General features: G+C 33.4%; 1 protein-coding gene across 2 annotated transcripts in view; it reads left to right on the top strand.

The window, feature by feature from the left end:
* The window catches only part of CATSPERB (cation channel sperm associated auxiliary subunit beta), a 124814-nt gene continuing 110319 nt past the window's right edge, over window positions 1-14495 (top strand). For both annotated transcript variants that reach the window (XR_012486431.1, XM_074289619.1), the window contains exons 1-2: window positions 1-197; window positions 674-755. Coding sequence is in view for 1 of the 2 variants with exons in the window: in XM_074289619.1 (XP_074145720.1) it covers window positions 195-197; window positions 674-755 (85 nt within the window). In the remaining variant the exon portion in view is untranslated. The remainder of the gene's footprint in view (window positions 198-673; window positions 756-14495) is intronic.

Genomic DNA, 14495 nt, shown 5'->3' with positions numbered 1-14495 from the left:
GCCCCTTTTTGGAATGTTCCAGCACTTCTCTGTAGTAGGAAGAAGCTGATTATTGTCCATGTCGGTGTGGACACTTTTAACTGGTCAACTGTGGAAATTTAGATTGTAGATTTAAGACCTTTTTTTGTCCTATGAGGAAGGAAATTGGACAGATTTAAAAGGGGGTGAAGAAAGGGTTGGGCACCATCTCTGCAATGGTAAGAAGGATTTAAAATAAGAGTATAATCTCAAGCTATAGTTTTAATAGTTTAATTACAAATTCCAAATCAATGGAGCTAAATTGAAATGGAGAGCATTCAGAAATAATTCAGAAGTAAATCAAATATCCTAAATCAGTGAAGAAATAAATTTAACTCAGTAATCACTGCTAAAATAGTAGATTTGGCTCTTAGTAAGTCTCACAGCTCCCATAAAGTTAAATTCTGTTTTATTAACATTTAATGATAATTGATTATCTCTTGCAAAAATTATTTAGCCTGAAGGAAATTCTGGCCTAATATTTTCTTTCTAGCTTACATGTAAAAGATAACAATTAGAAAAGAAAACATAAAATCAATTTAATAAAGCACTAAATTATTTGTCTCAAACACATAAATTCCGTAAAAAGTTAAAGGAATATGTAAGAATAATACATGGAAATTGAGTGAAAATTTACTCTTATTTATTCAAACAGATGGGAAAGTTTTTTTTATATGCTGCAATTTTACTTTGGATGATGCCTGATTTATTATCTGGAATAACATATAATAATAAAGGCAAGTTATAATTATTTCTTATTTCCTATGTTCTGATCTTTTTTCTTACATGCATATATATACATATCTATATATATCTTTACCTTCACTTATAATACTTTCTTTTCTTTTCTTATTCCTTTAATATCTGCTCATCCCTTCTTAAATTTAACATCTTTTTAATTGATGCTATAAAATTACATGGTTATCCTGATTTAGGGGTTTCTGATAGTAAAAATTCAACTAAATTACACACACATACACAAGCACACACATGTATATACATATGCAAATATACATTTATGCAAACATATCTATACACAATGTATATACACAAACATATATGTGTGTGTGTATGTGTGTGTGTGTGTGTGTGTGTGTGTGTGTGTGTGTGTGCGCGTGTTTCTGTCATTAAGACAATAAGATCCTATTCATTGTGTCTTGGAAGCATAATTAGTCTCACAAAGGCTATGCCAGAAGACCATAAATTGTGGAACATCTGAACTCTCAGTGACTAAATATTTTTAATATAAGGGCCCATCTTACTAAGTTTGCATTGCTGGTAAAGATATGAATCAATTAAATCACTTTGGGAATCAATCTGGAATTAAGCAAATTAAGTGACTAAAACAAACATACCTTTTGTCCCAGAGATTCAATTACTAGTTTTTTTTTTAACTCTAATAGATTATTGATGAGAAGTAAGTCCTTATACACACCAAAACATTTATAATTGTACTCCTTGTGAGAAGTAGGAATTGGAAACAAAATAGATTCCCCTTATTTGGTAAATAAAGAAATGGTTCATTAATGTAATGGAATATTACTGTGTCCTCCCTCCCCAAATAGTGTAGCTGATAATGGTTTGCAATTCTGAGAATAGAGCCAAGGTAAGTCAGGAACTCACCTGAATTCTTTCAAATTCCAAAATATCACCTCTAAATGAATTCTGGAGCATCAGTACAAGAGTACTAAAGTTTATAGAAAAGGTCTATCTCACTTAGGTGAGAGTGTAGCATTGTCCAGTGCAGGCAACTGTGGAAAGCCATCAGGCTGTGTTCCATCAAGGCAACATTGAAATACTTTGCTCTAGTGTGAGCCAACAGGAAGACCCCAGTCTAACAGAAATTCATTTCATGCATGTGGGTTGCAGAAGGTATATTAGCAGGATTTTAAAAATCAAATAAGAGAAAAAGGGGAAAAAATAAGAGTAATGCAGCAGAATCATGAAAAAGGTCAACATCTTGGTAAAAGAAGCATAAAAGTGGAAAAGGATGTACAAAAGTTTACTGAAAGGGAAAAAACTCCCTAAAAAGTTGAAGCAAAAACAAGATAGAAAAAGATGTACAAGATGCATTGAAAAAAACTTTAAAAATGGGATTGACCAAAAGGAAAAGAAGGTATAAAAGTTCATTGAGAAAAAGAATTCCATAAAAAAATTGAATCAGGCAAGTAGAAGCTAATGACTCTATGAGACATCAAGAAACCAAAAAACAGAATTGAAGACTTGAATTTGAAGAAAATGTAAAATATTTCATCAGAGAAATTACTGAGTTTGTGGGGGTGGAGCCACGATGGTGGAGTAGTCAGGAAATTGCTCCAGCTCTCTGTGTTTTCCTTAAAAACCACATGAAATCAAGCCTCTGAACAGACTCAGAGGGAATGAAACCTATTATGGGTCAGAATTGAAAAAAGGATTCTTAACGAGGTACTTACTAAGTCAATGAAATTGAAAGAGACAATAGTTTAGCATGGTTCAATATGACTGATTTAATCCTATAAGGAGATGTTATGGGCCAGAACTTGAAACAAGATACTAAGTGGAATTGAGGAGATAATGATTAAATCTAGTTTAGTATTGATTTAATCCTATAACAAATAACGGTTTCCTAGTGATAGAATGATTGGTTTGTACTCAGTGTGGAGCATATAAGACAGAAGCCTCAGCCAGGGAGATTCAGAGATTCAGAGACAAGTACACTAGAAGTTCTCAGAGGCAGAGACAGATTCATTCCATCTTCCACCTTTGAGGTGGCTGGAGGCTGAAGCACAAATCTTTGGATTTGGAGAGATTCAGAGGGCAGAGAAGAAGGCAGGAGCTCAAGCTCTCAGGAACCCAGGAGAGAGAGAGATAGTCCTCTAAGAAAACTAACCAAGCCCCAAGTGAAGGAGATGGGACTTTAAAGGAGACAATAAAGAATTTTTAACACCTGGCTGCATTTGTGGTAATTACTGAACTGAAAAGAAGGCTGCCTCCAGAGATCCCAAGAAAACCTCAACAGAACATTACATTTTAGAAAGAGCATTACAGAAATCACTCTCCAGTTAAAGTTAGATTGGAAAAACTTCAAGAAAAGTCAGTCTCATTGAGATGAAAGGGTGCTCAGGCTCTGTGGAAGCTGGTGAGAGGGCCTTAATCATAGCTGATTCAGCAAGTAAAGCCCTTGGTCCTGGCTCAGTAGAAGAGCAAATCAGTGGCACAGCTTTCAGTCCCAGCTCAGAAGACAAACTCTGGGAAGCAAGCTGTTTCCCTATTAGAGAAGGCAAAACTACCCTCTATAAATACAAGGAGTCCCTGTGCTCAAAGCCAAGGCTTAGACTTGCACAGGAAGCATGGGAGAGTGCCGCTTTTATCCCAAGAATAAAGCTTTATCTTAAAAGTAAGAAAAAAAAAGAGGAAATACCAAAAAAAGGAAAGAAAATAAGCAAAAAACAGAAATTAGAAAGCTACTATGGTGATAGGGCAGACCAAAACAACAAACTCACAAATGTAAGAGAGAATGTGCACAGAAAAATTTGTCAAAAGATATGAACAGACAATTTTCAGATGATGAAATTAAAGCCATCTACAGTTATATGAAAAAAAAAGCTCCAAATCACTATTGATTAGAGAAATGCAAATTAAGACAACTCTGAGGTACTACCACACATCTCTTAGACTAGGTAAAATGAATGATGAATTTTGGAGGGGATAGGAGAAAACACTGACACTAATACAATGTTGATGTTATGAACTGATCCAACCATTCTGGAAAGCAGTTTTGAACTATGTCCCTTTAAAAGGCTGTCAAATAGTGCATATTTTTGATCGTGCAATGTTTCTACTGGGCCTGTATCCTCAAGAGATCATAAAAAAGGGAAAATGACAGATATGTGCAAAAATATTTGTAGCAACCCTTTTTGTAGTGGCAAGAAACCAGAAACTGAGTGTATATCCATCAGTTGGAGAATGGCTGAATATGTTATATGCAATGGAATATTTCTGTTCTACAAGAAACAATCAACAGCATGATTTCAGAGAGGTTGGAAGAGACTTATATGAATTGATGCTGAGTGAACAGAGTAGAACCAGGAGAACATTGTACACAGCAACAGCAAAATTTTATGAAGATCAATTCTGATGGACATGGCTCTCTTCAATAGCGAGGTAATTCAGGCCTGTTCCAATGTGATAAAGGGAGCCATCTGTACCTAGGGAAAGGACTGAGGGGACTGTTGTGTGGATCTCATCATAGTATTTTCACTTTTTGTTTTGTTTGCTTTCATTTTGTTTTCTTTCTTTTTTTTTTCCTTTTTGATCTGATTTTTATTTTGCAACATGATAATTGTGGAAATATCTACCTACCTACCTACCTATCTATCTATCTATCTATCTATCTATCTATCTATATGAATTCCATATGCTTAACATATTGGATTACTTTCCATCTGGGGAGAGGGTAGGGGACAAGGAGGGAGAAACAATTTGGAACACAAACTTTTGCAAAGGTAAATGTTGAAAATTGTCTATGCATATGTTTTGAAAATGAAAAGCTTTAACAAAAAAAAGAATCATTACAGTAGTGGGGAATATGGGTAGTAGTGATGGCAGGCAATTGGCTCAAAGAAGCCATAATAAACACACCCAGTTAGGTATAAAAATCTATATTACCTTTTAGGGAACTAGAAAGATTTAAAGAAGGGAGGATGTTTATAGAAATTAGGGCATATTGAAGGAGTTTGTGGTCATAAGGTAAACACTGGTGAGGTATAATAGGATAAAAGTAGAAAGGAGAGAGAAATGGGGGAAAATAGGACGGAGGCAAATACACTGTAATGATACTTGTGAATGCGAATGGGATAAATTCACCAAAAAATGATAAAAAGGATAGGAGAGTGGATTAAAAAAAAAAAAAAACTATTATCCTACAATATATTATTTACAAGAAACACATTTAAAGCAGAGATACACAGAGTAAAGGTAAGGGGCTGGAACAGAATCTATTATGCTTTAGCTGAAGTAATAAAAAAATTATAGCAATTATGATCTCAGAAAAAGCAAAAGCAAAAATTGATCTAATTAAAAGAGCTGAGGAAGAAAACATTTTTCAGGTACTGTAGACAGTGAAGTATGAACTAATTGAAACAACTTTAGCTGAGTTTCAAGATATAAAAAAAATACACATAAATCAGCATTTTTGTATATTGTCAATGAAGTCAAGCATCAATTGATAGAGAAATTCCATTATAAAATAGACATTATAAGACAGTTGGGAGACTACTTATTAAGACAAACCCTTGAATTATATGAACACAATTACAAAACATTTTTTCATACAAAATCAGATCTAAACAATTGGAAAAAATGTTTATTGTTTATAGGAAGGCCAAGTCAGCATAATAAAATTATAATTCTATTTAATTTATTCAGTCCCATACGAATCAAACATCCAAAATATATTTTAAAGAGCTAGAAAAATATAACACAATTCATCTGAGAGAAAAAAGTCAAAAATTACAAGAGAATCAATGAAAAAAAATGTGAAGAAAGGTAGCTTAGCTATACCAGATTCCAAATTGCATTATAATGGAGTAATTATCAAGACAATCTGATACTTGTATAAAATAGTGGATTTTTGAAACAAATTAGATTCATAATACACCAAATTAATTTAGTTTTTTACAAACTCAAAGCTTTTGGAACAAGAACTTATTTGACAAAAACTGTTCCAGAAAATGGAAAACACTATGGCAGAAACTTGGTAAAGAAAAATGAGTCATACTGAATATCAAGATAAGGTCAAAATTAATACATGATTTAGACATAATGGGAGATTTATGGAGAAAGTAAGAGCTTATGACCAACCAAGAGATAGCTTTATGTGTAAAATTTTGGTCATTTTAAGTTAAAATATTTTTGCACAGATGAATCCAATGAATCCAACATTAGAAGAAAAACAGAAAAAAGGAAAAATATTTTCTAGCAAATTTCTCTGATATAGACTTCATTTGTCAAAAACAGAGAACCAAGTCAAAATATAGGGTTACACACTATCCTCCAATTGATAAGTTATTAAATGATATGAATAAGCACTTTTCAGATGAAGAAATTAAAGCTATCAATAATCATATAAAAATGCTCTACACTATTGATGAGAGAAATGCAAATTAAAACAATTCTAAGATACTATCTTACAGCTATCTGATTGACATGATATAAAAAGGACAGGAATACTATTGGAAGTCAAATGGGAAAATTGGGATACTAATGAATGCATTGTTGGGAGAGTTATGAATTAATCCCACAATTCTGGAGAACAATTTGAAACTATGCCCAAAAGGCAATAAAGCTATGTATGCAGTTTGATTTAGCAAAACCACTATGATGTCTGTATTCCAACAAGAGAAAAAAAAAATGTGTGTGGGAGGACCAATATGTGCGAAAGTTTTTTCTAGCAGCTATTTTTTTGGGTGGCAAAAATTGGAAATAAAGAGGAGGCCTATCAATTGAGAATACTGTAGTAGCATAGGAAATGATGAGAAGGATATTTTTCAGAGAAACCTGGAACAACTTAAATGAACTGATACAAAGTAAAATGAGCAGAATCAGCAGAACATTGTACACAGTAGTAGGAATATTTTCTGATGATCAACTGTAAATAATCCAAAACAATTACAAAGGACTCACGATAAATAATGCTGTCCATCTACAAAGAAAACACTGATAGAGACAGAATGCAGATCAAAGCACAGTACTGTATCTTTTGTTTTTTGGTTTGTGTTTCACAATATAACTAATGTGTAAATGTGTTTTATGTGATTTTACACACATAACTTATTCAAATTGCTTACCATATCAGGGAGATAGTAGAGGAAGGAAGGAATAAGATAATTTGAAATTCAAAATTTAAAAGAATAACAATTTAATTTACATTTGGAAAAACGTATTTAAAATGCTTTGCAATTCTTTAATAATTTTTTACTGCCTTTGACAATCTATTGGTGAATAGCTTTTGATTGTATATGTATGCATTGTTTGTTTTTAATAATTATACATTTAATATGCTTTAAATAATAACATTTTATTTTAATAAAATATATAACATGTAATATATAATGCATATTATACATGTAGCAAATAACCCAGATATATATTACTTATGGATATTTTTGATGCTAACTCATTAACTGAGAAATTTGATATGATATTTCCCCCCATTTCCCCTCTTATTCAAAGTACACTAATGTGTTTCTACAGAATATTTTCATTTCCATATTATCAATTATTAAAGTTTATCTTTTATAATTGTCTCTATCCCCTATATAGTTAAGAATACATTGCCTTTGTATTATAAAAGATATATATAATCTGTTTTCAGTATTTCATATTTTACTATTAAGATCATGCATTCATTTTTAATTTATTATGGAATGTGATGATATGTTACTCTAAACTTAATTTCTACCAGACTTTTCCAATTTTCCCTTTCTAAAATGCAGATCAGATCACATTTCCTTCCTACTTGACAAAACTTCCATGGATTCTTATTGCCTCCAGGAGCAAAACCAAAGTACTATTTTGAAATGAAAGTCCTTCACAATCTACCCTCTTCTTATCTTTCAAATTTTCTTTCATATTACTCCCAGACACATATTCTTTGATTCAGAGATACTGACTATTGGTTTTACCATGAACAAGATGCTTCATATTGCTCCTCTGGGCAAAAGAAATACTTAAAAAAATACTTTTATTTTTAAAATTGGACTTGCTTTTTCCAAGTATGTGCAAAGATAGTTTTCAACATTCACCTTTGCAAAATCTTGTGTTCCAAATTTTCTCCATCTCTCACTCCCTTCACCCTTCCCTGGATATCAAAACAATCTGATAGATTAAACATGTGCAATTCTTCTAAACAAATTTTGATATTCATCATGCTGTACAAGAAAAATCAGATCAAAAAAGAAAGAAAAAACAAACTATGACAGAAAAAATATCAAGCAAACAAACAAAAACCAACAAAAAAGTAAAAATTCTATGCTTTGATTTATATTCAATCTCCATAGTTCTCTTTCTGGATGCAGATGGCTCATTCTTTCCATCATAAGTATATTAGAATTGCCATCAATCACCCAATTGTTGAAAAGAGCCAAGTCCATCACAGTTGATCATCACATAATCTTTTTGTTAGTGTGTACATTGTTCTCTTGGTTCTGCTCACTTAATATCAGTTCATGTAAGTCTTTCTAGGCTTTTTTCTGACATTATCCTTCTCCTCATTTCTTATAGAACAATAATATTTCATTACATTCATATAGCATAACTTATTCAGCCATTCTCTAATTGATGGGCATCTACTCAATTTTTGTTGGCTATTACAATTTATGTCCTTTACTCTGACTACACATATCTCTTGCTTCTTTTAACTTTTAGCATAAATCCACCTTATACAGGAAACCTTCCTCAACCCCACTTAATTCCGGTGCCTTCCTTCTCTTAATGACTTCTTATTTATTCTGTATGTAGCTTGCTTTGAATACATTTATTTCTTCTCTCCCCACTTAGACTGTAGACTCCTTTGGGAAAGAAGCTGTCATTTCACTCTTTTTGAATCCTCAGTAATTAGCACAGTTCTTGGCATATAAAAGCTTAATAAAAGTTTATTAATTGATTGCTAATTTATAATATAATTTGAAATCTAAAATATGATTGATTCTCTTTTTATTTCTATCACTTTTAATGATTTCCCTTGATATTGTAGACTTTTTGTTTCTCCAAATGAAATTTATTTTATTAGGATCCTATTGAATTCTGTAAAGGATCCCTTTGATAGTTTGATCTATAAAACATTAAAGCTGTAATCAACTTGTATAATATTTTATTTTTCTTCTATGAGTATGGCCTTGTCATGAGCACTGACTTGAACTGTTTTAATCCTTTTTTGTTTTTTGTTTGTATATTTTATAATTATATCTAAACTTGCAAATCTAATGGTCTTTTTTTCAGTCTCTGCTTTTGACACTGCCAACCATCTTTTTTTCTAGTAAATGTATTTATTTTTAATACACATTATTTTAAGAATCATATTATGAGAGAAAAGTCAGAACAAAAATAAAAACCAAGGAAGAGATTAAAAAAAAAACAAACAGAAAGAAGAAATGAACATAGCAAGTGTTTGTTATGGATTAGAACTTGAAACAAGGTGCTAAGTCAGTGGAATTGATAAGAGACAATGATTATTTAGCATGGTATTTAATAGTTCTCTAGTTCAGCACATGTACTTAGTACTTACTAGAGTTCTACAAGATTCACACCTTTAAGAAAGCATATATAAACTAGGAGCCTAAACTAGGATTCACTCTGGGAGATTCAGAAGCCAGAGAAGGTGGGACTCTCAGAACCAAGGAGAGAGATAGACCTCCAGAGATAGACCCAAGTGAAGGAGATAAGATTTTGAAGGAGACAATAAAGGATTTGGACTTTAACTCCTGGCTGCATTTGGGGTGATTATTGAATTGAAACTAAGGCTGCTCCCAGAAGCCCTTCAAGAAACCTACTCCCAGAGAAGATTACATTTTAGAGAAGAATATTACATTTTGCCAGCCAATGTCGGGCAGACACAATCCTGATTTCAGTGGAAAAGTCTCCTCACCCCAGAAATTAGGGTGAGTACAAAAACTGACAAGGAAATTTTGTTAAGCTAAAATAGGGCAGATGTTTAGAAAACAGCCTTTTCCAATTCAAGGAAAATGTGTAGAGAACATTGTCATACTTATGAAAAGCCAAGATTTGATTATAATTTGGGAGCAGATCACTGAACTTTTAGAAACTGTACAGAGTGGTTCTCTATGGAAAAAGAATTGGATCTAGAGGAGTGGAAATTAGTAGGAAAGCAACTATGTCAATTCTACAATGACAATGGACCTGACTCAATTTTCAATACAATTCAATAGAACTGGCTTTAGGAAATTATATGAGTTATAGAATAAGGAAAAAGAAGAGCAGGAGGGAGAGGATCTAAATAAACTAGGTAAAAAGGATGAAGAATCAGATAAAACTGGAGTTAAATACAATTCTCAGTGTAGTACTTCACAGCAGAAGCTATCTCCTTACCTACTTCCCTCAATTAACCCTTCATGAGTGGAGGGAGGAGGAGGGGAGAGGCAGTAACACAATCAGAACCACCTATGAATTATGTAGGATTCAAGCCAAATGAAATAGGCAAACTGGAGTTAATGTACAAATCATCTTTGACCAACTAGCAGGTGAAGGTCAGTATGCAGAGAATTCAGCACAGATTAATTACCCCATAGGAGTGTATGAGCAAATCACTGCTGCTGCTATAAAAGCTTGGAGTACCCTCCCAGGGAAAGACCGAGGGGAAGCCTTTACAAAAATAAAGCAAGGTCCCAATGAACCCTTTGCAGATTATGTGGGACGTTTTTGCAAACAGCTGTCACAAGAACCATTGGAAAAATGTAGCTAAGGAAACTGCTAATGAAGAATTATATGGGGACTACACAAAGATGCTCCTTTAGAGGAGAACATAAGATGCTGTGCCATACTGGGCACAAATGCTTATTATACCCAGACTATGATGAACATGGGAAGATTAATAGGGTCCCTCTTGGCAAGGGACTTCTAGATAGAGTCGTTGAAAAATAGGACATCTGAGAACCCAGTGTAGATATGGAGTTAGAGTGAGAAGATAGGGTAAGAGAAGACCTAAAACCCTATGTCCAAAATGCCACAAGGGCTTCCACTGAGTCTCACAATGTAGATCGATCCAGGGAAATGAGAGACAGGTCCCAGCTCCAAGATACCATACAAAAGACAGGTGGGGAATGATAGCAACTGAGTTTATATCCAGAGAGTCTTTAGAAATTCAATATTAAGATGTGATCAATCAGCCAAAAGACAATCAGATGGCAAAAAGGGATTACATGATCAATCAGCAAAAAAGTAATCAGATGGGAGAAAGGAATTATAACTGGGGAGAATAATAGGCTTTTTTAACCCAACAGAAGGGCAATGTCCAATGTGAGCAGCTCCAATGTAATTGCTAGGTAATGAGGAGAAATCCTGAAAGTGGTAAATGGAAGAGACTATATAGGTTTACTGCCTGGGAGAAAGGGTTTGTTTGTATTTCTACAGATGGAGAAGGAATCAGATGGGTGCCAACGAGCACCTGGAGAGAGACAGAAAAAGAGAAAAACCTTGAAACAAAGGAGAAGATCTAAGAACAAAATCTGCAGGAATCATTGGATTCTCTAACACAAGATGAGACTATTGCAGGACTTCAAAGCTTGCAGGAATTCTTGGATTCCTGGCACATGAAATAATGGACAATAGATTTCTTTTGGACTATTTCTAGGACTAATGAACATGTATAATTCCTCATGTTGACTCATGTTATTCGTTACATCACTACTAGCCTGTGTTATATTGCTATGTGCTAATGTAATTTATATAATTATGTGTAATAGCTCCCATATTGATAGATTTATGTATACCTATTTTTAAGCCCCTTCAGAAACCCACTAATCTGATTTGATTTCCCATTTCCTTTGGTGTTTTCCTGAGATGTCAGGGAGGGTGTGACCCTCTTTTTATGGTGAGTTCACACCTTTTTTGAGCAGTAAGGGAAGGTGTAATCACCTCTTTTTGGGGTTCTCACCTCCTTGAGAAGTCAGGGAGGTCATGACCATCTATGTTCTAAAAACAAAAGAAAGTGGGAGATGTTATAGGCCAAAACTTGAAACAAGGTGCTAAGTCAGTGGAATTGATAGAGACAATGATTATTTAGCGTGGTATTTAACAATTCTCTAGTTCAGTATATGTATTTAGTACTTACTAGAGTTCTACAAGATTCACACTTTTAAGAGAACATATATAAGCTAGGAGCCTAAACTAGGATTCACTCTGGGAGATTCAGAAGCCAGAGAAGGCAGGTCTCTCAGAACCAAGGAGAGAGATAGGTCTCCAAAAAAACTAGCTAAGCCCCAAGTGAAAGAGACAAGATTTTGAAGGAGACAATAAAGGATTTGGACTTTAACGCCTGGCTGCATTTGGGGTAATTACTGAACTGAAACTAAGGCTGCTCTCAGAAGCCACCCAAGAACCTGCTTCCAGAGAAGATTACATTTTAGAGAAAAATATTACAAGTGTTCATTTACATTCTGTCTCCTTAGGTTTTTTTTCTGGATGTAGACGACATTTTCTTTCCTAAGTCTATTAGGATTGTTTTATGTCACTGACCCACTGAGAAAAACCAAGCCTTTCATAATAGATCTTCATGCATTCTTGTTGTTATTGTGTAAAATATATCCCTGTTTGGCTTGTTTTGTTCATCATTATCATCACCAGCCCTTTCTAAAATTAGCATGTTCATTATTTTTTATAGAACAATAATATTCCACAATCTTCGCATACTGTATTAACCATTCCCCAATCTATGGCATCTACTCATTTTCCAATTTTTTGTCACCACAAAAAGAGGTGCTACAAACATTTTTGCACTTGTGGATCCTTTTTCCTTCTTTATGATCTTGGAACACAGACCTAGAAGTGCTACTGGCGGGTCAAAGGGTATATATATAGTTTTATAACTCTTTGGGCATAGTTCCAAATTGCTCCCCAGAATGGTTTGATCATTTCACAACTCTACCAACAATGCATTAGAGTTTCAGTCTTCCCACATTCCCTCCATCATTTTTCATTATCTTTTCCTGTCATCTTAGCCAATCTGAAAGGTATGAGGTGGTACTGCAAAGTTGTTTTAATTTGTATTTTGCTAATCAATAATGATTTAGAGCTTTTTTCATATGACTATAGATGTCTTTAATTTTAGTATCTAAATGCAGCTAAAGCAGTAATAAGGGGAAATTTTATATCTTTAGAGGCTTATTTGAAGAAAATAGAGAAAGAGAAGATTAACGAATTGGGCTTACAACTTAAAAGGCTAGAAAAAGACCAAATTATAAACCCCCAACCAAAAATTAAACTTGAAATACAAAAATTAAAAGGAGAAATCAATAATATTGAAAGTAAAAAAACTATTGAATTAATAAATAAAACCAAGAGTTGGTTTTATGAAAAAGCCAATAAAATAGATAAACCTTTGGTAAATTTGATCAGAAAAAAGAAAGAGGAAAATCAAATTGATAGTCTTACAAATGAAAAGGGGGATCTTTCCACCAATGAAGAGGAAATTAGAGAAATAATAAGGAGTTACTTTGCCCAACTTTATGCCAATAAATTTGATAACTTAAGTGAAATGGATGACTTCCTCCAAAAATATAGGCTCCCTAGATTAACAGAGGAGGAGATAAATTGCTTAAATAGTCCCATTTCAGAAAAAGAAATAGAACAAGCTATTAATCAACTCCCCAGGAAAAAATCCCCAGGGCCATATGGATTCACATGTGAATTCTACCAAACATTTAAAGAACAATTAGCCCCAATGTTATATAAATTATTTGAAAAAATAGGGGATGAAGGAGTCCTACCAAACTCCTTTTATGACACAGATATGGTACTGATACCTAAACCAGGTAGATCGAAAACTGAGAAAGAAAATTATAGACCAATCTCCTTAATGAATATTGATGATAAAATCTTAAATAAGATATGATCAAGTAGGATTTATTCCAGGAATGCAGGGCTGGTTTAATATTAGGAAAACTATTAATATAATTGACCATATTAATAATCAAATTAATAAGAACCATATGATCATCTCAATAGATGCAGAAAAAGCATTTGACAAAATCCAACATCCATTCCTACTAAAAACTCTTGAGAGTATAGGAATAAATGGACTATTCCTTAGAATAATCAGCAGCATATATTTAAGACCTTCAGTAAGCATAATATGCAATAGGAATAAACTGCAACCTTTCCCAGTAAGATCAGGAGTGAAACAAGGTTGCCCGCTATCACCATTACTATTCAATATAGTACTAGAAATGCTAGCCTCGGCAATAAGAGCCGAGAAAGAGATTCAAGGGATTAGAGTAGGAAATGAGGAAATCAAACTATCACTTTTTGCAGATGACATGATGGTATACTTAGAGAACCCCAAAGACTCTGCTAAAAAGCTACTAGAAATAATTCAAAATTTCAGCAAAGTAGCAGGATACAAAATAAATCCACATAAATCCTCGGCATTTTTATATATCACTAACAAAATGCAACAGCAAGAGATACAAAGAGAAATTCCATTCCAAACAAATGTTGAGAGTATAAAGTATTTGGGAATCCATCTACCAAAGAAAAGTCAGGAATTATATGAGAAAAATTACAAAACACTTGCCACAAAAATAAAATCAGATTTAAATAATTGGAAAGACATTCAGTGCTCTTGGATAGGCCGAGCGAATATAATAAAGATGACAATACTCCCCAAACTAATCTATTTATTTAGTGCTATACCAATCAGACTCCCAAGAAACTATTTCAATGACCTAGAAAAAATAACAACAAAATTCATATGGAAGAATAAA

Source organism: Sminthopsis crassicaudata, chromosome 2, assembly GCF_048593235.1.
Source record: "Sminthopsis crassicaudata isolate SCR6 chromosome 2, ASM4859323v1, whole genome shotgun sequence".
Classification (NCBI taxonomy): domain Eukaryota; kingdom Metazoa; phylum Chordata; class Mammalia; order Dasyuromorphia; family Dasyuridae; genus Sminthopsis; species Sminthopsis crassicaudata.
The sequence above is the reverse complement of the archived record's forward strand: the minus strand, read 5'-3'. Positions and strand labels throughout refer to the sequence as shown.